Source organism: Eretmochelys imbricata, chromosome 1 (genome assembly GCF_965152235.1).
Source record: "Eretmochelys imbricata isolate rEreImb1 chromosome 1, rEreImb1.hap1, whole genome shotgun sequence".
Taxonomy (NCBI): domain Eukaryota; kingdom Metazoa; phylum Chordata; order Testudines; family Cheloniidae; genus Eretmochelys; species Eretmochelys imbricata.
Genome location: NC_135572.1, coordinates 235400285 through 235417447, shown reverse-complemented (window position 1 = coordinate 235417447; position 17163 = coordinate 235400285). Strand labels below are relative to the sequence as shown.

General features: G+C 40.5%; 1 protein-coding gene across 2 annotated transcripts in view; it reads left to right on the top strand.

Moving 5' to 3' along the window:
• Positions 1-17163, top strand: part of ARHGAP8 (Rho GTPase activating protein 8) — a 302432-nt gene that overhangs the window by 235927 nt on the left and 49342 nt on the right. For both annotated transcript variants that reach the window (XM_077825721.1, XM_077825758.1), the window contains 3 exons: positions 8555-8642; positions 11128-11259; positions 14265-14351. In XM_077825721.1, the coding sequence (XP_077681847.1) occupies positions 8555-8642; positions 11128-11259; positions 14265-14351 (307 nt within the window). The remainder of the gene's footprint in view (positions 1-8554; positions 8643-11127; positions 11260-14264; positions 14352-17163) is intronic.

The following is a 17163-nucleotide window of genomic DNA, read 5'->3' as shown; positions in this document are numbered from 1 at the left end:
CAAACTTTGTGGCACAGGCCCACCTGCATGACTCATATTTCTTCGGTGAATACAAATGGTCTCCAGAAACTAGAACACATGGGCCTCCTCTTTGAGAAATGGTACTCCTTTGCTCTCTGACCCCCTTCCTCTTCTTGAGATGAGTGTTCTCATTACAGACCTCTTCCCCAGTGTTAGATGGAATCTAGTGCTAAGGCCAAACTGCTTGCATCTCAATGGGGCTTTTTCCACCCTTTCGTTCCCAGTTCTTCTGGTTTCTTTTTGGGGTATTTAGAAGTTGTAACTCTGAAATGGGAGGAAAGATGGTCAGAAGTGGTTTTACTTGAATATACTCATCTGGACAGGGGAATGGCAACAGATGCAAGAAGCACCATTTTTCAAAGAAGGTTGAGCAGGTTATCCATTTTCATCTGAAATTCCTGGATGCCATCAGTCCATGAAATAAAGAAAAATAAGTTAAGTTAAAACAAAAACACACTGACCTGAAACACTTCAAAATATATTGATACATCAAGGAATATTGTTCAGATTGCAGTTCTTTTTGCATTGATTTCCATACAGAATGAGCATCCTTCTCTTCTAATTTACTTCTTGTCAATTTAGCAGGAAAATGAGGCCTCCATGGCGTAACTTTTACTTTATTTATGTATTTTAAATTCTATACATGGTAAAATAAAGGCCTATCTGTATGCTCTAGGTGCCCTTGACACACTATATAAAAATACATCCTAAAAACAGAAATTTAAGATAACCTATCACAAACCCCACTCCTCCTTGAACTCTTACAGTTACAATTCCCTGGAGCTCCAAACCCCAGTTTTCAAATGTGTGTGTGTGGGGGGGGGGGAGGCACGGGACGTGAGGTCATGTGAGTCAAGATAGTTCAGACTGAATGGGGTAGTGAATTCCAAGCTGCAAGGTTCTCACACAGAACATCTGGCCAGCAGTCTCAGTCATACCAGTGGAGCTCCAGTTTTGTTTTGGTCAGCCATTAATTTTTAAATGATGGTGGTTTTCTTCAAAATTTTATTAACAAGTTAGACTTGTATGAAAAAAAACAGTTTTTCTGTGTCTCAACATTCCTGTGAAGTTGGTATTATTATTATTATTATACCCTGAATGCAAATGGAGAAACGGACACACAGAATGGGGAATATACTCAAGATCACACAGTAAATCAGGGCAGAGCTGGGAATAGAATCCAAGAGTCATGAGTCCCAGTCATCTTTTCTGATTGTAAAGTAACTGTGCCTTCTACCGATGAGCAGTGTGGGTGGTGGACCAGGGCTCATGGGAGAAGGATTCTCTGCTTTGCTACAGGCCTGCTAGGTAACTCTGGGCAAGTCATTTCACCTTAGTTTTCCCATCAGTAAAACTGGGAGAATAGTACCTACTTGCTTTGTAAAGCTATGGGTTATAAACTCTGTATAAGAGGTAGGTGGTGGATATTCTAGCCTTTAGTGCAGGTGATCCAATGCAGGCAGGAGTTCAAAAGTAACAAGAAGAGACCTTATTACCTTAACTGGAAACCAGGCATAGATTTCTGTTGTTTATGGAGGTGATTTTTTCTGACAAAGAAACTGTTCTACCTGTTTCCAACGGTAGCTAAGACTGGATGCCCAAAGGAAGGTGTAGAAACCCCTCATAGTGCACCTACTTCTGCTAATACAATATCATGTCTGTCTTATATACCTGTATTATATGAATGCTATATAGTAACATATCTGTCAGACATGAACAAATAGGTCAAATAGTGTCAGGATTTAGGGAAGAAAAGTCTTTCGGTAACGTTTGTAATTTCATGTTTGTTTATCATTAATTTTAATGCTCATTTGTCAGATTTGAATGCCTTTGTAAGTGCTCTGAGCATTTCAGATGAAAGGTACTTAACAAGTCCCCCCAGGAAATAAAATAGTGACCTGTTTTATAAACAGACTACTGATTACCTGAATGCATGCACCAATTGTTCATTGCCTTATTCTCTCTGCAGTAGTACGTGAATATTCTATTTAGTATTTTAAACAGGATTTTTTTTACATGAAAATTCCATTAAATATTTATTTCCCCTCCCCCAACATAATGGGAAGGCTTTGAAACAAGATACTCTTCTGCAGCGGGTCTCTGAGGTACGTTAGAATATATACAGACAAATCCAAACATAAGTAGATTATGAAAATGTCCATGTATTGGACAAAAGAAATACAGGATGGGTTTCTTTTAACAATACAAAACCATTCAGTACAAAAGGAATTGCTTGTCTTATGTTGATTGAAAGTGTGTTAGTACCTACTAGACTGGCGACATTATTTATCCATGTAAAATTTGTATGGCTGTGTTGCTAAGATCATTAGCTTAGTGCTTCTGCTCTGGAACAGCATCAGTTGCACAAGTTAGAACAGCCCAAGAACTAGTCTTAAGCTATATAGTCCTAGCTTTTCAGAAGATTTAAGTATTTATTTACTAATTCATTTTGTTTACCAGTTTCACCCCTGTTTCCTTCCCTTCACTCTTTCTTCCTTTTCTTTGGCTTGCTCATTACCAACCATTTATCAGATGATTGTTTGCAAGAAACTGGTAATGAAGAATACCATTTATTTATTCTGCTCCCATGACATCAAAGCCAAACTTTCTTGAGACTTCAGTGGGAAAAGGAGCAGGACCTAAGTTTAATTTACTTTGAAGCTTGAGTTTAGGCAGGGTCATATGTGAATTAGGCCCATTAAAATAATGCAGAGCATCCCAATCAATTTAAGAGAAATGTGAGCTGTAGCTCACGAAAGCTCATGCTCAAATAAATTGGTTAGTCTCTAAGGTGCCACAAGTACTCCTTTTCTTTTTGCGAATACAGACTAACACGGCTGTTACTTTGAAACCTGTCTTCCCATTGTAGCTATATAGCCCCCTATTACCATAGTATCTGAGCATCTCACAGGCTTTATTATATTTATCCTTCCAACCCCCTTGTGAGATAGGGCTGTGCTATTACCTTCATTTTACAGATGGGGAACTGAGGCACAGAGAGACTAAGGGCCACATTTTTAAAGGCATATTTAGGTACCTAAATATGCAGGTAGCACCTAGGCACCTAACTCCCTTTTGAAAGTCCCACTAGGTGCCTATCTGCATCTTAAGAATCTGACTCTTATGGTAAATCTGGACTCTGATGCAGGTCTGACACCTACCATCCACACACACATCAATCAGGCCTGAAAGATCTCAGGATTTGGGCCTATAGACTCAGCCAGAGGTCTGGGTCCAAGGCCTAGCTCGACTGTGATGCGGGTCCCAGTCCAAGGATTTTGCACTGTAGATGCAGCTCAAGTTTGGGTTGCCAGATATGGGTCTGGAGAGTCTGCCAGCACTCTCCCACAAACCCCCAGCCTGTGTTTCTCAGCCGTTCCATCCCAAAAATTCACACCCAGTTACTGTTTGGAGACAGCCCTGTGGAGCAGCCCACAGCAGAACCAGTAACAGAGGAAGTGCCTGAGCATTGCCCTAACTACACCAGCATAAGCCCTATGCCTCTTGTTGAGGTGGTTTTATTATGTCAGCATAGCAGGGGAGTTACATCGGCAGGAAGAGCATTTCAGTGTAGGCAAATATCAGTGTGTATACTTCTGCTGTTTTGTCGACAAAACTGTGTAATGTAGACAAGGCTTTACATACCTGTGATGGGATCCTGGGGTGCAGCCAGGGACTGTGGAACTTTGTGCCCCCTTAACTCTCCAGCCTGGGCTATGTCTCACATTGCTTTGCTAGAGACAAGCAGAAAACCCCTCCAGGCACTGTTATCACTCAGCACAACAGCATGTGGAGCCCCACACCAAGCTAGATTGCATGATTGTTCCCAGAGCCACTCATGAATCACACAGAGAAAGGCACCAGCCAAATCCCCCCACCTCCCAGCCTCGTACCTCAGGAATATACCATCTTGCAGTGCTCAAAATGAGCAGTGCAAATTTATTAATTGGTTCATCACTTCATCAATGGAAAGTGGATATACACCAGCCTTTGGAAATCGGAGCAGATTTACCACACACTTCAGGCACACTCACTGGTAAAGATAAACAGTAAAACAAATTTATTGACTACAAAAGTTAGATTTTGTGTGATTATAAGTGACAGGCAAAAAGTCAGAGTTAGTTACCAAAATAAAATATAAGCATGCAGTCTAAACTTTCAGCCCTATTAGACTGGGCAACATCTAGATTAAGCAGTTTTTCTCACCCCACTGCAGTCTTTAGTATACGGGTTTGTCCCATAAACCTGGGCCAGTCCCCTCTGTTGGAGTCTTCAGTCTTCTGAGTGTCTTTGTTGTTTGCAGCATAGGTGGGGGAAGGAGAAGGACCAAGCATGGGGTCCCTGTGTTCTGTTTTAGTCCATGTGCTTGGAGAACACAAGTCCAGACGTGTCTGGGGGGCATTGCTGAGTCCCCAGGCAAGGTTGAGCAATTCACCTGGTGTAGCCTTATGCAGGTGAGTCATTGAATTGTAGCTCCCTTGCTAGACAATGGCTGTTGATGGTTGTTTGACACCCCACACAGGTGTTGGTTACTTTCCTTGCTGTTGTCTCTTGGGAGCTAATATGTGACTGATTCCCCAATTTACAGCGTGTTTTAGTGACAACCTACAACACAATCTCATAACTTCATACGCACTAAAGATATAGATATTCAGATAGAACAGTGACTTTCAACTGAACATAACCTTTTCCCTGATACCTCACATGGCACGCTTTATATGCAATATCACAATTATATACAGATGAGGAATATGGGGATTACAAGATGCTCCCTCAAGGTATAGTACCTTATAAATCAGACACTCTTGCACTGTCCCAGACCGCCTGTACACTGAGTCAAAAAAAAAAAAAATGTCTGTGATGAGTCCAAACAAAATCAGGGTCTGTATTTGGTCCAAGGGTAGCTGAAATCTGAGTCCAAATTACAGAGGAGGGTGGCTGCCTGTCTGTGTTAGGTGTCCCAATGGCTGGCAGTTAGCCATGTCTGTGCATGGGCTTAGGGTGCATCTCCATGCTAAATCAGCATCTTGTTAATTTTTACCACAATTTTTCATCCATTGTGGCTGGTGATCTGCCTCTGTGGTTGACCAGGGCCTGCATAATGATGGAGTAGTGTCTTTTGCAGTTTACGTACTTGAGCTCCTTACAGAGGGCTAACTACGGGCACATGAGTCCCACTGATAGCCCCAGTGCAGTTTGGAAAGCAGGTCCTCTCAAAGATAGCAGTTATTTTGGGCACACTTTTAATGCCCACCACCTTTGTGCACATCCCAGTTCTGATCACCTCATGAACCTTCACTGCAACAACCCCCACAGTTGACTTGCCAACTCCAAACTGATTCGCGACAGACCTGTAGCAGTCTGGGGTAGCCAGCTTCCAGATGGGTATGGTGACCTGCTTCTGGACCACCACATTGATCCTTGTGTGTGTTGTGGCACTGGAGAGGGTTAGAGCATGTTGTTCACAACCCCCTCAGGAATACCTGCTTTTTCATGTGAAAGTTCTGGAGCCCCTGCTGTTCACCCCAGGTCCACATGATGATCCAGTCTCATGGTCTGCACTTGTGGCCCTGCTCCAGAAGCGCTGGTTTGTGGGGAATCTGCAGCTGTGGCAACAGGTCTGAGCAGCATCAGCTGGCATGTTAGTGTCCCCCTCCAAGAGGTGTGTGTGACATTGCACTCCATATGTTTTATGGAAATATGCTAATGAGTGTGAATATAATGTAACTGGAATATGCTTCATGCAAAAGGTCTCTTGTAAGGTATCATTACAAAGCTTATAATCTACTGCGTGTGTTCATCCTATTTGCATGTATGTATCATTCTTTTATCTGAAGCTAGAAATACGAAGTATTACTCTAAAGTCCTACTGTAACTATGCAAAGTGTGAGCCGTTAATAATGGCTTGAAATCTTGATGGCTCCCATTAACTAGGACAATTGGTTGTAAATGGCTGTTTATTCGCAAACCTTCCTGGGTATGTGCAGGCCAACCCTGAAAGAATGGAGAATGAGGTCTTACAGTGACATGTGATCATGTCACCTGGTACTGGAATCCATCTTAAACCTGGTGCTTTTCCATTTAGAAGGAAGGGTGGGAATCCAGAGAGAGACAAAGGATTCCCGCCTTCTGCCAAAGCTATAAAAGGGGGTGGAACAGAACAGAGGGGGCTGCAGTCATGAGAAATCCCCTAGTTACCTCCTGAGCTGGGACTAACAAGAACTGTACCAGAGACAGGATTGGGCCCAGACTAAGAAGGCGTCTAGTCTGTGAAAGAAGCTGATTGGAACATCTCTGAGGGTGAGATTTACCTATATTCAGTTTCTTAATGTAGGTTTCAGAGTAACAGCCGTGTTAGTCTGTATTCGCAAAAAGAAAAGGAGTACTTGTGGCACCTTAGAGACTAACCAATTTATTTGAGCATGAGCTTTCGTGAGCTACAGCTCACTTCATCGGATGCATACCGTGGAAACTGCAGCAGACTTTATATACATACAGAGATCATAAAACAATACCTCCTCCCACCCCACTGTCCTGCTGGTAATAGCTTATCTAAAGTGATCATCAAGTTGGGTCATTTCCTGCACAAATCCAGGTTTTCTCACCCTCCACCCCCCCACACACAAACTCACTCTCCTGCTGGTAATAGCCCATCCAAAGTGACAACTCTCTACACAATGTGCATGATAATCAAGGTGGGCCATTTCCTGCACAAATCCAGGTTCTCTCATCCCCTCACCCCCCTCCAAAAAACACACACACAAACTCACTCTCCTGCTGGTAATAGCTCATCCAAAGTGACCACTCTCCCTACAATGATCTCTGTATGTATATAAAGTCTGCTGCAGTTTCCACTGAATGCATCCGATGAAGTGAGCTGTAGCTCACGAAAGCTCATGCTCAAATAAATTGGTTAGTCTCTAAGGTACCACAAGTACTCCTTTTCTTTTTTCTTAATGTAGTAGGCTTAGACTTGCGTGTTTTGTTTTATTTTGCTTGGTAACTTACTTTGTTCTGTCTGTTATTACTTGGGACCACTTAAATCCTACTTTTTATTCTTAATAAAATCACTTTTGTTTATTATTGAGCCCAGAGTAAGTGATTAATACCTGGGAAAGCAAACAGCTGCGTATATTTCTCCATCAGTGTTATAGAGGGTGGAAAATTTATGACTTTACCCTGTATGAGCTTTATACAGAGTAAAACAGATTTATTTGGGGTTTGGATCGCATTGGGAGTTGGGTGTTTGGGTGCTGGAGACAGGAGTACCTGCTGAGAAGTTTTCAGTTAAAGTCTGCAGCTTTGGGGACGTGGTTCAGACCCTGGGTCTGTGCTGCAGCAGGCTTGCATGTCTGGCTCAACAAGACAGGGTTCTGGAGTCCCAAGCTGACAGGGAAAACAGGCTCAGAGGTAGTTTCTGCATGTCAGGTGACAGTCCCAAGGGGGTCTCTGTGACCGAACCCATCACAGTGTGTTTGGCAGGTCAAAAACAATTGACAAAATGTCCACCGGCATATCACAGATGCTCTGCCTGAGTCCCAAAATAGGACTGACAGCGTGATCTGGAGAAGTTCCTCCACTGGATCGGGATGATGGGAGCGTGAGGACACAAAATGGCTTGGCTGGATGTATTGGTGGGCTCAAACCATTTCTGGTCAAGGCACGTGGGATGGATAGACAAGTTCTCCCACAATCCACTACAAACCAAGCCCGAGAGCAGGTGCAGCTGGCAAGGAACCCTGGGATACACTTCCAGAAGCAGAAGGTCTGATTCGAGTCTGTGCAGTGCAGTTTGGACACATCAGTACAGTTGGGAGGCCTGGGGTTATTCTGCAGCGTGGACACTCAAGCACGAACTTGGAAACACCAATCTGCAGGTGTGGGTTCCACAGACTCAGGTTTACTATTCAGTGTGGACATACCCTAAGTGATTTACCTATGGTCACACAGAAAATCTATTGTAAAGCAGGAAATTGAACCAAGGACTCCCAAGTCCCCGGGTAGCAAGTGAATGACCTACTAGTTATCCTTCCCCTTAGTAGTACAAATATAAAAGTTACAGCCATTATAAATGGCAAAAGATAGGTATAAAATGTTTAAACAGTCTTGCCCCCATGTGGATGGGGAAAGGGAAGCCAAGTTAAGCCAGTCTGAAATGTAGGCCCTTAATTTTCCTGGACTTAATTCTGCAGGGGGTTGAATGCCTCCTGAAAGGAACTCAGTGCTCTCACCTTCATTTGAATATGGCATTCTTTGCTTCTGTCCCCAACATCCTATGTACGCTGCTGAACAACTTCTTCAAATCACTCCAGTAGTGAGTAAAGGAATTCCTGTGTATAATTTGTCAATTGATGGCAAAGTTCGCAATATATCTGGAATGGAGATGGGACTTACAAAGTTCAGGTCTTTTTCAGAGTTTGTAGGTGTTCAGATCCAGGATTTTGCTTCATATCCCTTGTTTTCTTGTTTCAACATCCTTCTGCATATGAAATGAGCTATATAAAGGTCTTCATTAACTGTGTTTGTTTACCAGGTGATGACAATTCTGGGAGGAGGGTGATTACTTTCAGTTGCTGTCGTATGCCCCCTTCCCATCAGCTCAATCACAGCAGACTCCTAGAGTAAGTTTCTCTCATTTCACCTTCTCTCTCTCTCTGCAGTTTACACTGCTTAAAATTTTAAATGGCATGTCTCATGAGTTCATTTGTAGGTGAATGGGCTTTTTTTGGTCGAGTATGGAAAAAAGTGTCTAATACATGTTAGCCGGAGTACTAAGCCTCTGAATCAGGTGAGAAACTGTCTTGGAAATCAAGCCCCAGCTACTTAACCAGAAACAGCAGGGTTTTTTGTGTATTGTAGTTATATTATTAATCAACTCTTTATGGGTTTTTCTATTGTAACTTATTTTGAGGGACAAACAAAAAAAAAATTAAAATATTTTTAGTACTTTTCAAACTTACTATTTGATAAATTGTATCAGTATTTATTGAATATTATATTTGTCAGATACTTTTTGTGGTATTTAACCAGCTGCAGGAACAGCAAAAGCTGTTTTTATTTTATTTTCTCTTCTCAAAAAACATTTAGTAAGAATGCTGTTTCATTGTTTACACTACAATGCTTTTTGCCTTTGATCTTTAGATGATTCACATTAATTACTAACATTTAATGAGCTAAGTATTTCATTAAGCTTAGTATTTCATTATCTCATCTTATAATGGTGTTGGTTTTTCTTGGTTCAAGATATTGTAAATGATTATTCCTTTTCACAACATCCTTTTTAAAGATCCGTTGTAGGAAGGTAACAGAGATAAAATGTTGCAATCTGGAGGACCTAGTATGGGATTAGAACCAGGACCTGTCTATTATCCCATACTATTATCCCAGCATTAGAGATGGGAAGCTAAGGCACAGAGCAGCTACATAATTTGCCCAAGGTCAAACAGAAAGTTTATGGTAGAGCAGGAAATTGAACCCAGGTCTTCTGAGTCCCAAGCCAGCAGTGGACCATCTTTCCTTTTTAGGATCAGACCAAGCAAGTTAAGGTTTGAGGAAAAACTGTTCAGACTGGGGCCAGCATGGCAGATATTTTGCAAATGAAACCATGTTGGAATGGATTTGGTATGGCAGTGTTTTCACTGTCATTCTTGGAAATGCTGTCCCAGTAAGTAATGCTTCTAGGGATAGTATTGCAGGCTTGGAAATGGCAACTGGCTGTGTAAAAACAGGGGGCAGATGCTCAGCTGACATAAATTGTCATCGATCCATGAGCTGTGGTAATTTGCACCAGCTTAAACTCTGCTCCATTATTCTCAGAAGTACTGCATTTTAGCTAGGGAATTATATAAGGCCAGGAGGCTCAATAGATTGCCTGGGCACAAGGGCATGTTTGGGGATACTGTACCTTTATTTCCAGAGACTTTCATTTTTTTGTAACGCCTTCTGAATGATTATTGTCATGATTTCCATTCAAGCAACTCCTAAAAGCCTTAGCCAGGGATCAAGATCCCTGTACACACAAATAACGCAAAGACAGTCCTTCTCCCAGATAGTTCACTGTCTAAGACTTTTAAAATAAGCAATGGAAAATAAGCAATAAACAAGGGAGTAGAAGATGGGAGGACAAGAGAAGAGTAAAGTTAAATGTATTTGCATAGATAATAGTCACAGTGAGCTCAGAACTTGCAGACTCCCACTAGCCTAATGAATGCCACATGGAACTACACATTTTGTTAAGTGAAAAGAGCAATTAAGAAACATTGTTAAGACTATGCACAGAATAATAAGCAAGAATTGATAATGTAATAACATGGGTAAATTAAAATCTGGTTCAGAGAGAGGTGAGTCGAGATGGTTACTACTCAAGTGGCATTGTTGCCTTGTTTGAATAATTCAGCTGTGGGGAAAAAAACGCCTTGTCCTATTCTCAATTGTACAACAAAGGAAAAAGAAAAGTACCTTAAACTATACCATAAAAGAATCAATACAAAGAAACCTACTTATAAAAACATGCAATATTATTTCAAGATGGGATTACTTAAGTGCATTTCCTTAAATTATCTTAACACATAGGGATCTGATGATGAAATCCCTACAAAAGAAAGCCAGACTAACTTAAGGAAGAGAGAAGTATCTGATGCCAGCCACAGTAATTAGAACTGGTTAAAAATTTTCAAAACATTTGATATTGACAAAAAATATTTCACAAAATTTCACTTTTCACCGTTTTTTGACAAGTGTTAATGCCATTATTTATTCAGAACATAGGAATTCAGAAAGATGAGAACACAAAGCTTTTTCATTATTTCCAGAAAGCATGCCCAGGTTTTTTCATCATTTGATTGCCTGTCAGCACTGCAATCTTTGTACCTCTTGACTAGGCACGTTCTTTTAATGTGGAACATTTTCCCCCTGAACATGAAATCACTGGCATCATGATACATAATGAATGAGTGTATTAATATTGATCATGAACATGAATTTACAAACTTTGGCGTGCTGGGCAAAAATAGTGATTTTGGTTCTTTGGACACTTTTCAGTTTATAAATCCATAAAAATACATTAGAAATCACTTTTTAATACTAAAATATTGCCTCTCTTCTCAGATACTTGAGGTATACACTCGACCAGTATGTGGAGAATGATTATACCCTGGTCTACTTTCACTATGGCCTGAACAGTCGGAATAAACCTTCTCTGAACTGGCTGCAAAGTGCCTACAAAGAATTTGACAGGAAGTATGTTCTCCAAATGTTCTGTGTCTGCCCTTTCTGTGGGTAGGATCCAACTATCGCATCCTGCTTCCTCCAAGAAGGAGGCATATTCTTCACGAAGACCCAACAAGCTAGAGGTCTACCTGTTGGTCTTTCTTTGCTATTGAGATCAAAGAGTTAATTTCCATTACTGTAGATTAGATTAGAAATTTCTACCATGAAGAAATGATTAACAATGAACATTCTAGGTATTGGAAACATTATCCAGGGTGTAAAAATCCTGCAGACCCATAATGAGGAGGCCCAGCCATTCTGTGGTATATTTAAAAAGATGTTTGCAATGCATCGACATTGGTTATTTGTGATTTTCTCACAGTTGTGATCTAGCAGCTCATACCTTACATAGTTCCTTAGACTAAGCTGGGGATAGGAAAAATAGAAGCCAGCTTCTGAAATTCTAGGCCAGAATGTATTTCACTACATAGATTTTAAGGTCAGAAGGGACCACGATGATGATCTGTTCTGACCTCCTTCATAACACGGGCATAGTTCCTTCGCTTTCTGTTTTACTATGCAGTCTACAATTGTTAGATAAATTGTATTGCAGACCTGGGAGCCAGGACAGAATCCCTGTTCCAAAAACACAGGCTTCTAGCAGTGGAGCTAACAGTGCCCCAACTGGCAGCAGTTCATCTTTTACAATCTCTCTGCTCTGGGCAAACAACTAGAGGGCGAAGTGAGAGAAAACAAACACACGCAAATGCCTCCCTTTTCCCCTTACTCCCACTGTCAGAAGCAGCACTGTTTTACATTTTTCACACACCTCTGAGCTTTATGATTCTGGAAGGGATTAGAAACAGATCTACCAAAATAACCACAAGAAAGATAACTATTCTGGTGGTAATTGTAACCTGACCAAAGAGAAAAGTTACCAGACATCTCATGGCAGATCCTGTTCTCATGAGTGTTGCAGCCCAATTTTGCAAATTCGAGAGGCTGAGATCAACACCCAACCTACCACCCTTTTGAATTTCATACACTAAAAACTGAAACATTAAATACTCACCACAAAAAAGTAAAATTTTGCCTAGCAGCCATCAAATATGGAGAGCGATGTTGTCATCTGAAACGTCCAACTGCTGTCATGACATATCACTCTCAGCTCAGTGGTAGACTGAGGGAGTTTGCTTTTGCTGGTAGATTCTCAAAATGGTGAGTGCAAGATAGTCATTTGGTTCTGAGACTGGAGAGGGACTTCTGTTATGTTCACTGTGGATCTTTGCTGTGCAAGGGTCTCTCCCTGGAAAGGAATGACCATGTGAAATTGCAAGCCTGTCCTGTCACACACTCTCTTGGCACAAAGCCATGCCAAATTTACAGCCTCCATATGGAGGAGAAGCAACAGAGGGGAAATATCTTCAGTTGCATTGGCTTCTGAAGTGTGCGCATCTTATTCACACAATGTGGCCTTCATTTCTGCCCAACCGCATTCTCTCCATCCTCCTCCCCAGCCAGAAACTTAGAGAGCAAAAGGGAACCAGATGAGAGTGGGTAATTGGGCAAAAGCAGGCAATCTTACACCCATTATTTGAATCACGGTTGGAATTCTTAGCACATTGACATTGGGAAGCTCACAGCAATATTCACAGCCCAATATTCATGTTCAGTTGTGCTAGCTAAAGGAAAAACTAAACAAATACCCTGTGCACTTTTTGCACTGCATTTTGTCCCTGTACTCCTCTCTCCCCCAATTGGCGAGTGTAACAAATAAAAATAGTCAACATAAATGGGTTTTAAAGGAAAAATTTCAGATAAGTTATTTACAACAGCGGTTCAAAGAAGTCTTTGGGGGATGTAATTGTGCTACATAGGTGAAGAAGAAGAATATAAATATGTAACTTTGCACAAAAGAAATGGGTCCACCTGTTACCTCCAAGTATAAAATAGACTCAAAATATGAACTTCATCTCAATAAAACAACTGCTTTTTATTATTCAAAGTGTTCCCAGGTGCACAGTTCCAAACTTTGTTTGATTTTGGCCTTATAAAAACAATACTGGTTTTCTTTCCCCACTCAAAACCACTTGGGTGCAATTAAAATAAAAAAGAAGAAACTGCGTTAAGTGCTTGGTTCCTCCTACCCACCTCTAAATATATAAGCTGTTGTGCAAAAGTGGTTTTTGCAATTCTTGATCGGTGGAATATGATCCTTTAATGGTCAGCATTCAAGAGGGACCTTCCCTATTGGGGAAAATTTAGAAGAGAAAAGCAGCAATTTATATACAAACCAATGTACTTGGCCACTCATTGTCTGTATCTCCTTTGATATAAGATCTTATTCCTTCATGCAGCCTAATTTCCAGCCTAATGCTTGTCCCTACTATGATCCTGTATTTATGACATCAGATACGTCACTGCAGGATCAATCAGGATTATGGGGGAAAGAGAGATTTTGTTTTAAACACATTGGAGCCGGGACTCTGCTGATGTACTTCAACATAGTGCCATTGGCTTCAGATGAGCTATATCAGTTTACGCTAGCTGGTGTTCTGCCCCAAATATCTTCAGTGATTACTAGCAAACCAAAGCAAACATAGCAAGAGAAATAAATTAATGGATGTAGGTTTTAATTCTGAAAGAATAAACATTTTCCCCAGTATGAACTCAATGATAGAAAAGAATGGAAAATGAAGTAAAATACTTATTTCTTTCACTGGAACTTTCAAGAAGCTCTTTTTATCATTTACAGAGATGCTTCCCACCACCACCATTATTAAATCCACAAAACAACCCAGACATTGGTTAGCAACGTAATAGTGTAATCTTGGCCTACTTTTGTGCCATCAGGACTGACCAGCTCCTTTTTTCATTTTACATTCAATTTCCTCTGAATTAGATTTTTTTGTAGTGTACTTGAAAGGAATATATTTAATGTTCCAGTAATAAAACCTTTTCATTCAATTGCCTCTACTTTATGCTGCAGCATATGATATTAAAAGTCTTCTAACAATTTAATTTTCTTTTCACAGGTATAAGAAAAATCTTAAAGCACTCTATGTTGTACATCCAACCAACTTCATAAAAATTCTGTGGAACATTTTTAAACCTCTCATAAGGTATAGGTGATTTCATTAAAGAGAGTTTCCTATATAGTTTAGGGGGAAGTTTGTCTTTTAATAAGTATTTTTAAAAATACACTGCTCAGATGAGATACCAGACACATATTTAAAGTGTGGCTTAATGTAATATATTTTAAGAGGGAATCAGAGTGATATGTAAAAATAGTTTGGGATTTTTTTTTTTTTCCTTTTCGTGAAGATGCAGAGGTCTTGATTCAGCAAAGCACTTCAGCATGTGCTTCGCTTTAAGGACATGCTTACGTCCATGCTTATTCATCAAAGCACTTAAACATGCATTGAAGTAAATGTGACTGAAGCCCATGGCTAGATTGTAAGCTCTTTGGGGTAAAGGCTGTCTTTATCTGTGTTTGTACAGCTGCTAACAAGATGGGGTCCTGTGATCCCCCACTGGGGCTCTCAGGCACTATCACAATACAAATAATAACTAATAAATTACCTAAACCTTTAAGTATGTGCTCAAGTGCTTTGATGAATGGAGACGGGATTACTCTTGTGCTTACAATTAAACATGTACCTAAATGCTTTGATGAATCTAGGACGTAGGAAGTAATACAAGCACCTTGGAAGGACAAAATCACCTTGACAAATTGGAGAATTGGTCTGAAATCAACAAGATGAAATTCAGTAAAGACAAGTGCCAAGTACTTCCCTTAGGAAGGCAAAGTCAAAGGACAACTACAAAATAACTGGGGTGGCAGTCCTGCTGTAAAGGATCTGGGGGCTATCACAAATTGAATGAGCGTGGACAATGTGATGCAGTTGCAAGAAAGGGTAGTAACTTTCTGGAGTGTATTAATAGGAGTGTCATGTGTAAGACACAGGAGGTAACTGTCCTTCTCTACTCGGCATTGATGACCCCTCCTCTGGAATACTGGGTCCAATTCTGGGCACCACACTTTAGGAGAAATGTGACTAAATTGGAGAGAGTCCAGAGGAAGCAACAAAAATGATAAAACGTTTAGAAAACCTGAGCTATGAGGAAAGGTTAAAAAACCTGTGCATGTTTAGTCTTGAGAAAAGAAGACTGATAACAGTCTTTAATTTTATGTTAAGGGCTGCTATAAAAAGAGGACAATGATCAATTGTTCTTCATGTCCACTGAAGGTCGGACAAGAAGTAATAGGCTTATGTGTAATAAGGGAGATTTAGGTTAGATATTAAAAAAAAAAAAACTTTCCAACTATAAGGGTACTTAAGTTCTGGAATAGGCTTCCTAGAGAGGCTGTGGAATCCCCATCATTGAAGGTTTTTAAGAACCTTTTTGGACAAACACCTGTCAGGGATGCTCTAGGTTTACCTGGTTCTGCCCTAGCACAGGGGGCTGGCCTTGATGACTTTTTTAGGTCCCTTCCAGCCCTACATTTCTGTGATTCCGTCTCTCCAACCCTACATTCAATGCACAATAACTGGCTCAACTACTGGGACCAGAAAGTGGCTTCAGGATTTGGTGCTTACTGCACATATCTGTACATACAAAACTTTCCCTGAACCTCCAAGCCTGTGCGAATTATTCCTGCTAGAAGCCGGAAGAATCTTTCAAATGGGGATTGGAGGGGTGGTTAATGGAGCGGCAGTGGGCTAACGTCAGTGGGTATCCATTTAAGGTATTGCTTCCTAGTTTTGGGGACGGTTATTTATTCCAAGTTATTTATTCCAAGTACTCACTCCCTTCTGAGTTTGATAGTATGTCTATATTAAGATGAATATTGTTCTTGGATCAATGGTTTTAAATTCATCTGCCTACTGAAATGTGTGTAATATTAATATAGCATAAGCATTCATATCAAATAGAAAATTTTGACCAGGGTTTGTTTAATATAGTTTCTTCTTCTGCCTTTGTTATGGTTAAGGTTTCAGCACAATGCATTATTCTTACGTTGATTTTATTTTGATCATTGTGCATCTCAATATTTGTTTTGGATCTGTCAAGGTTCCTTCCCCACTCTGAACGCTAGGGTACAGATGTGGGGACCTGCATGAAAAACCTCCTAAGCTTCTCTTTACCAGCTTAGGTCAAAACTTCCCCAAGGTACAAAATATTCCACCCTTTGTCCTTGGATTGGCCGCTACCACCACTAAACAAATACTGGTTACTGGGGAAGAGCTGTTTGGACACATCTTTCCCCCCAAAATACTTCCCAAAACCTTGCACCCCACTTTCTGGACAAGGTTTGGTAAAAAGCCTCACCAATTTGCCTAGGTGACTACAGACCCAGACCCTTGGATCTCAGAACAATGAAAAAGCATTCAGTTTTCTTACAAAAAGACTTTTAATAGAAATAAATAGAAATAAAGAAATCCCCCCTGTAAAATCAGGATGGTAAATACCTTACAGGGTAATTAGATTCAAAACATAGAGAACCCCTCTAGGCAAAACCTTAAGTTACAAAAAAGATACACAGACAGAAATAGTTATTCTATTCAGCACAATTCTTTTCTCAGCCATTTAAAGAAATCATAATCTAACACATACCTAGCTAGATTACTTACTAAAAGTTCTAAGACTCCATTCCTGGTCTATCCCCAGCAGAAACCAGCATATAGACAGACCCACAGACCCTTTGTTTCTCTCCCTCCTCCCAGCTTTTGAAAGTATCTTGTCTCCTCATTGGTCATTTTTGGTCAGGTGCCAGCGAGGTTACCTTTAGCTTCTTAACCCTTTACAGGTGAGAGGAGCTTTCCCCTGGCCAGGAGGGATTTCAAAGGGGTTTACCCTTCCCTTTATATTTAGGACAGGATCTAATTCAGTATTTGAAATTTTGCTGTTATAATTGTGTAATATTCTTTT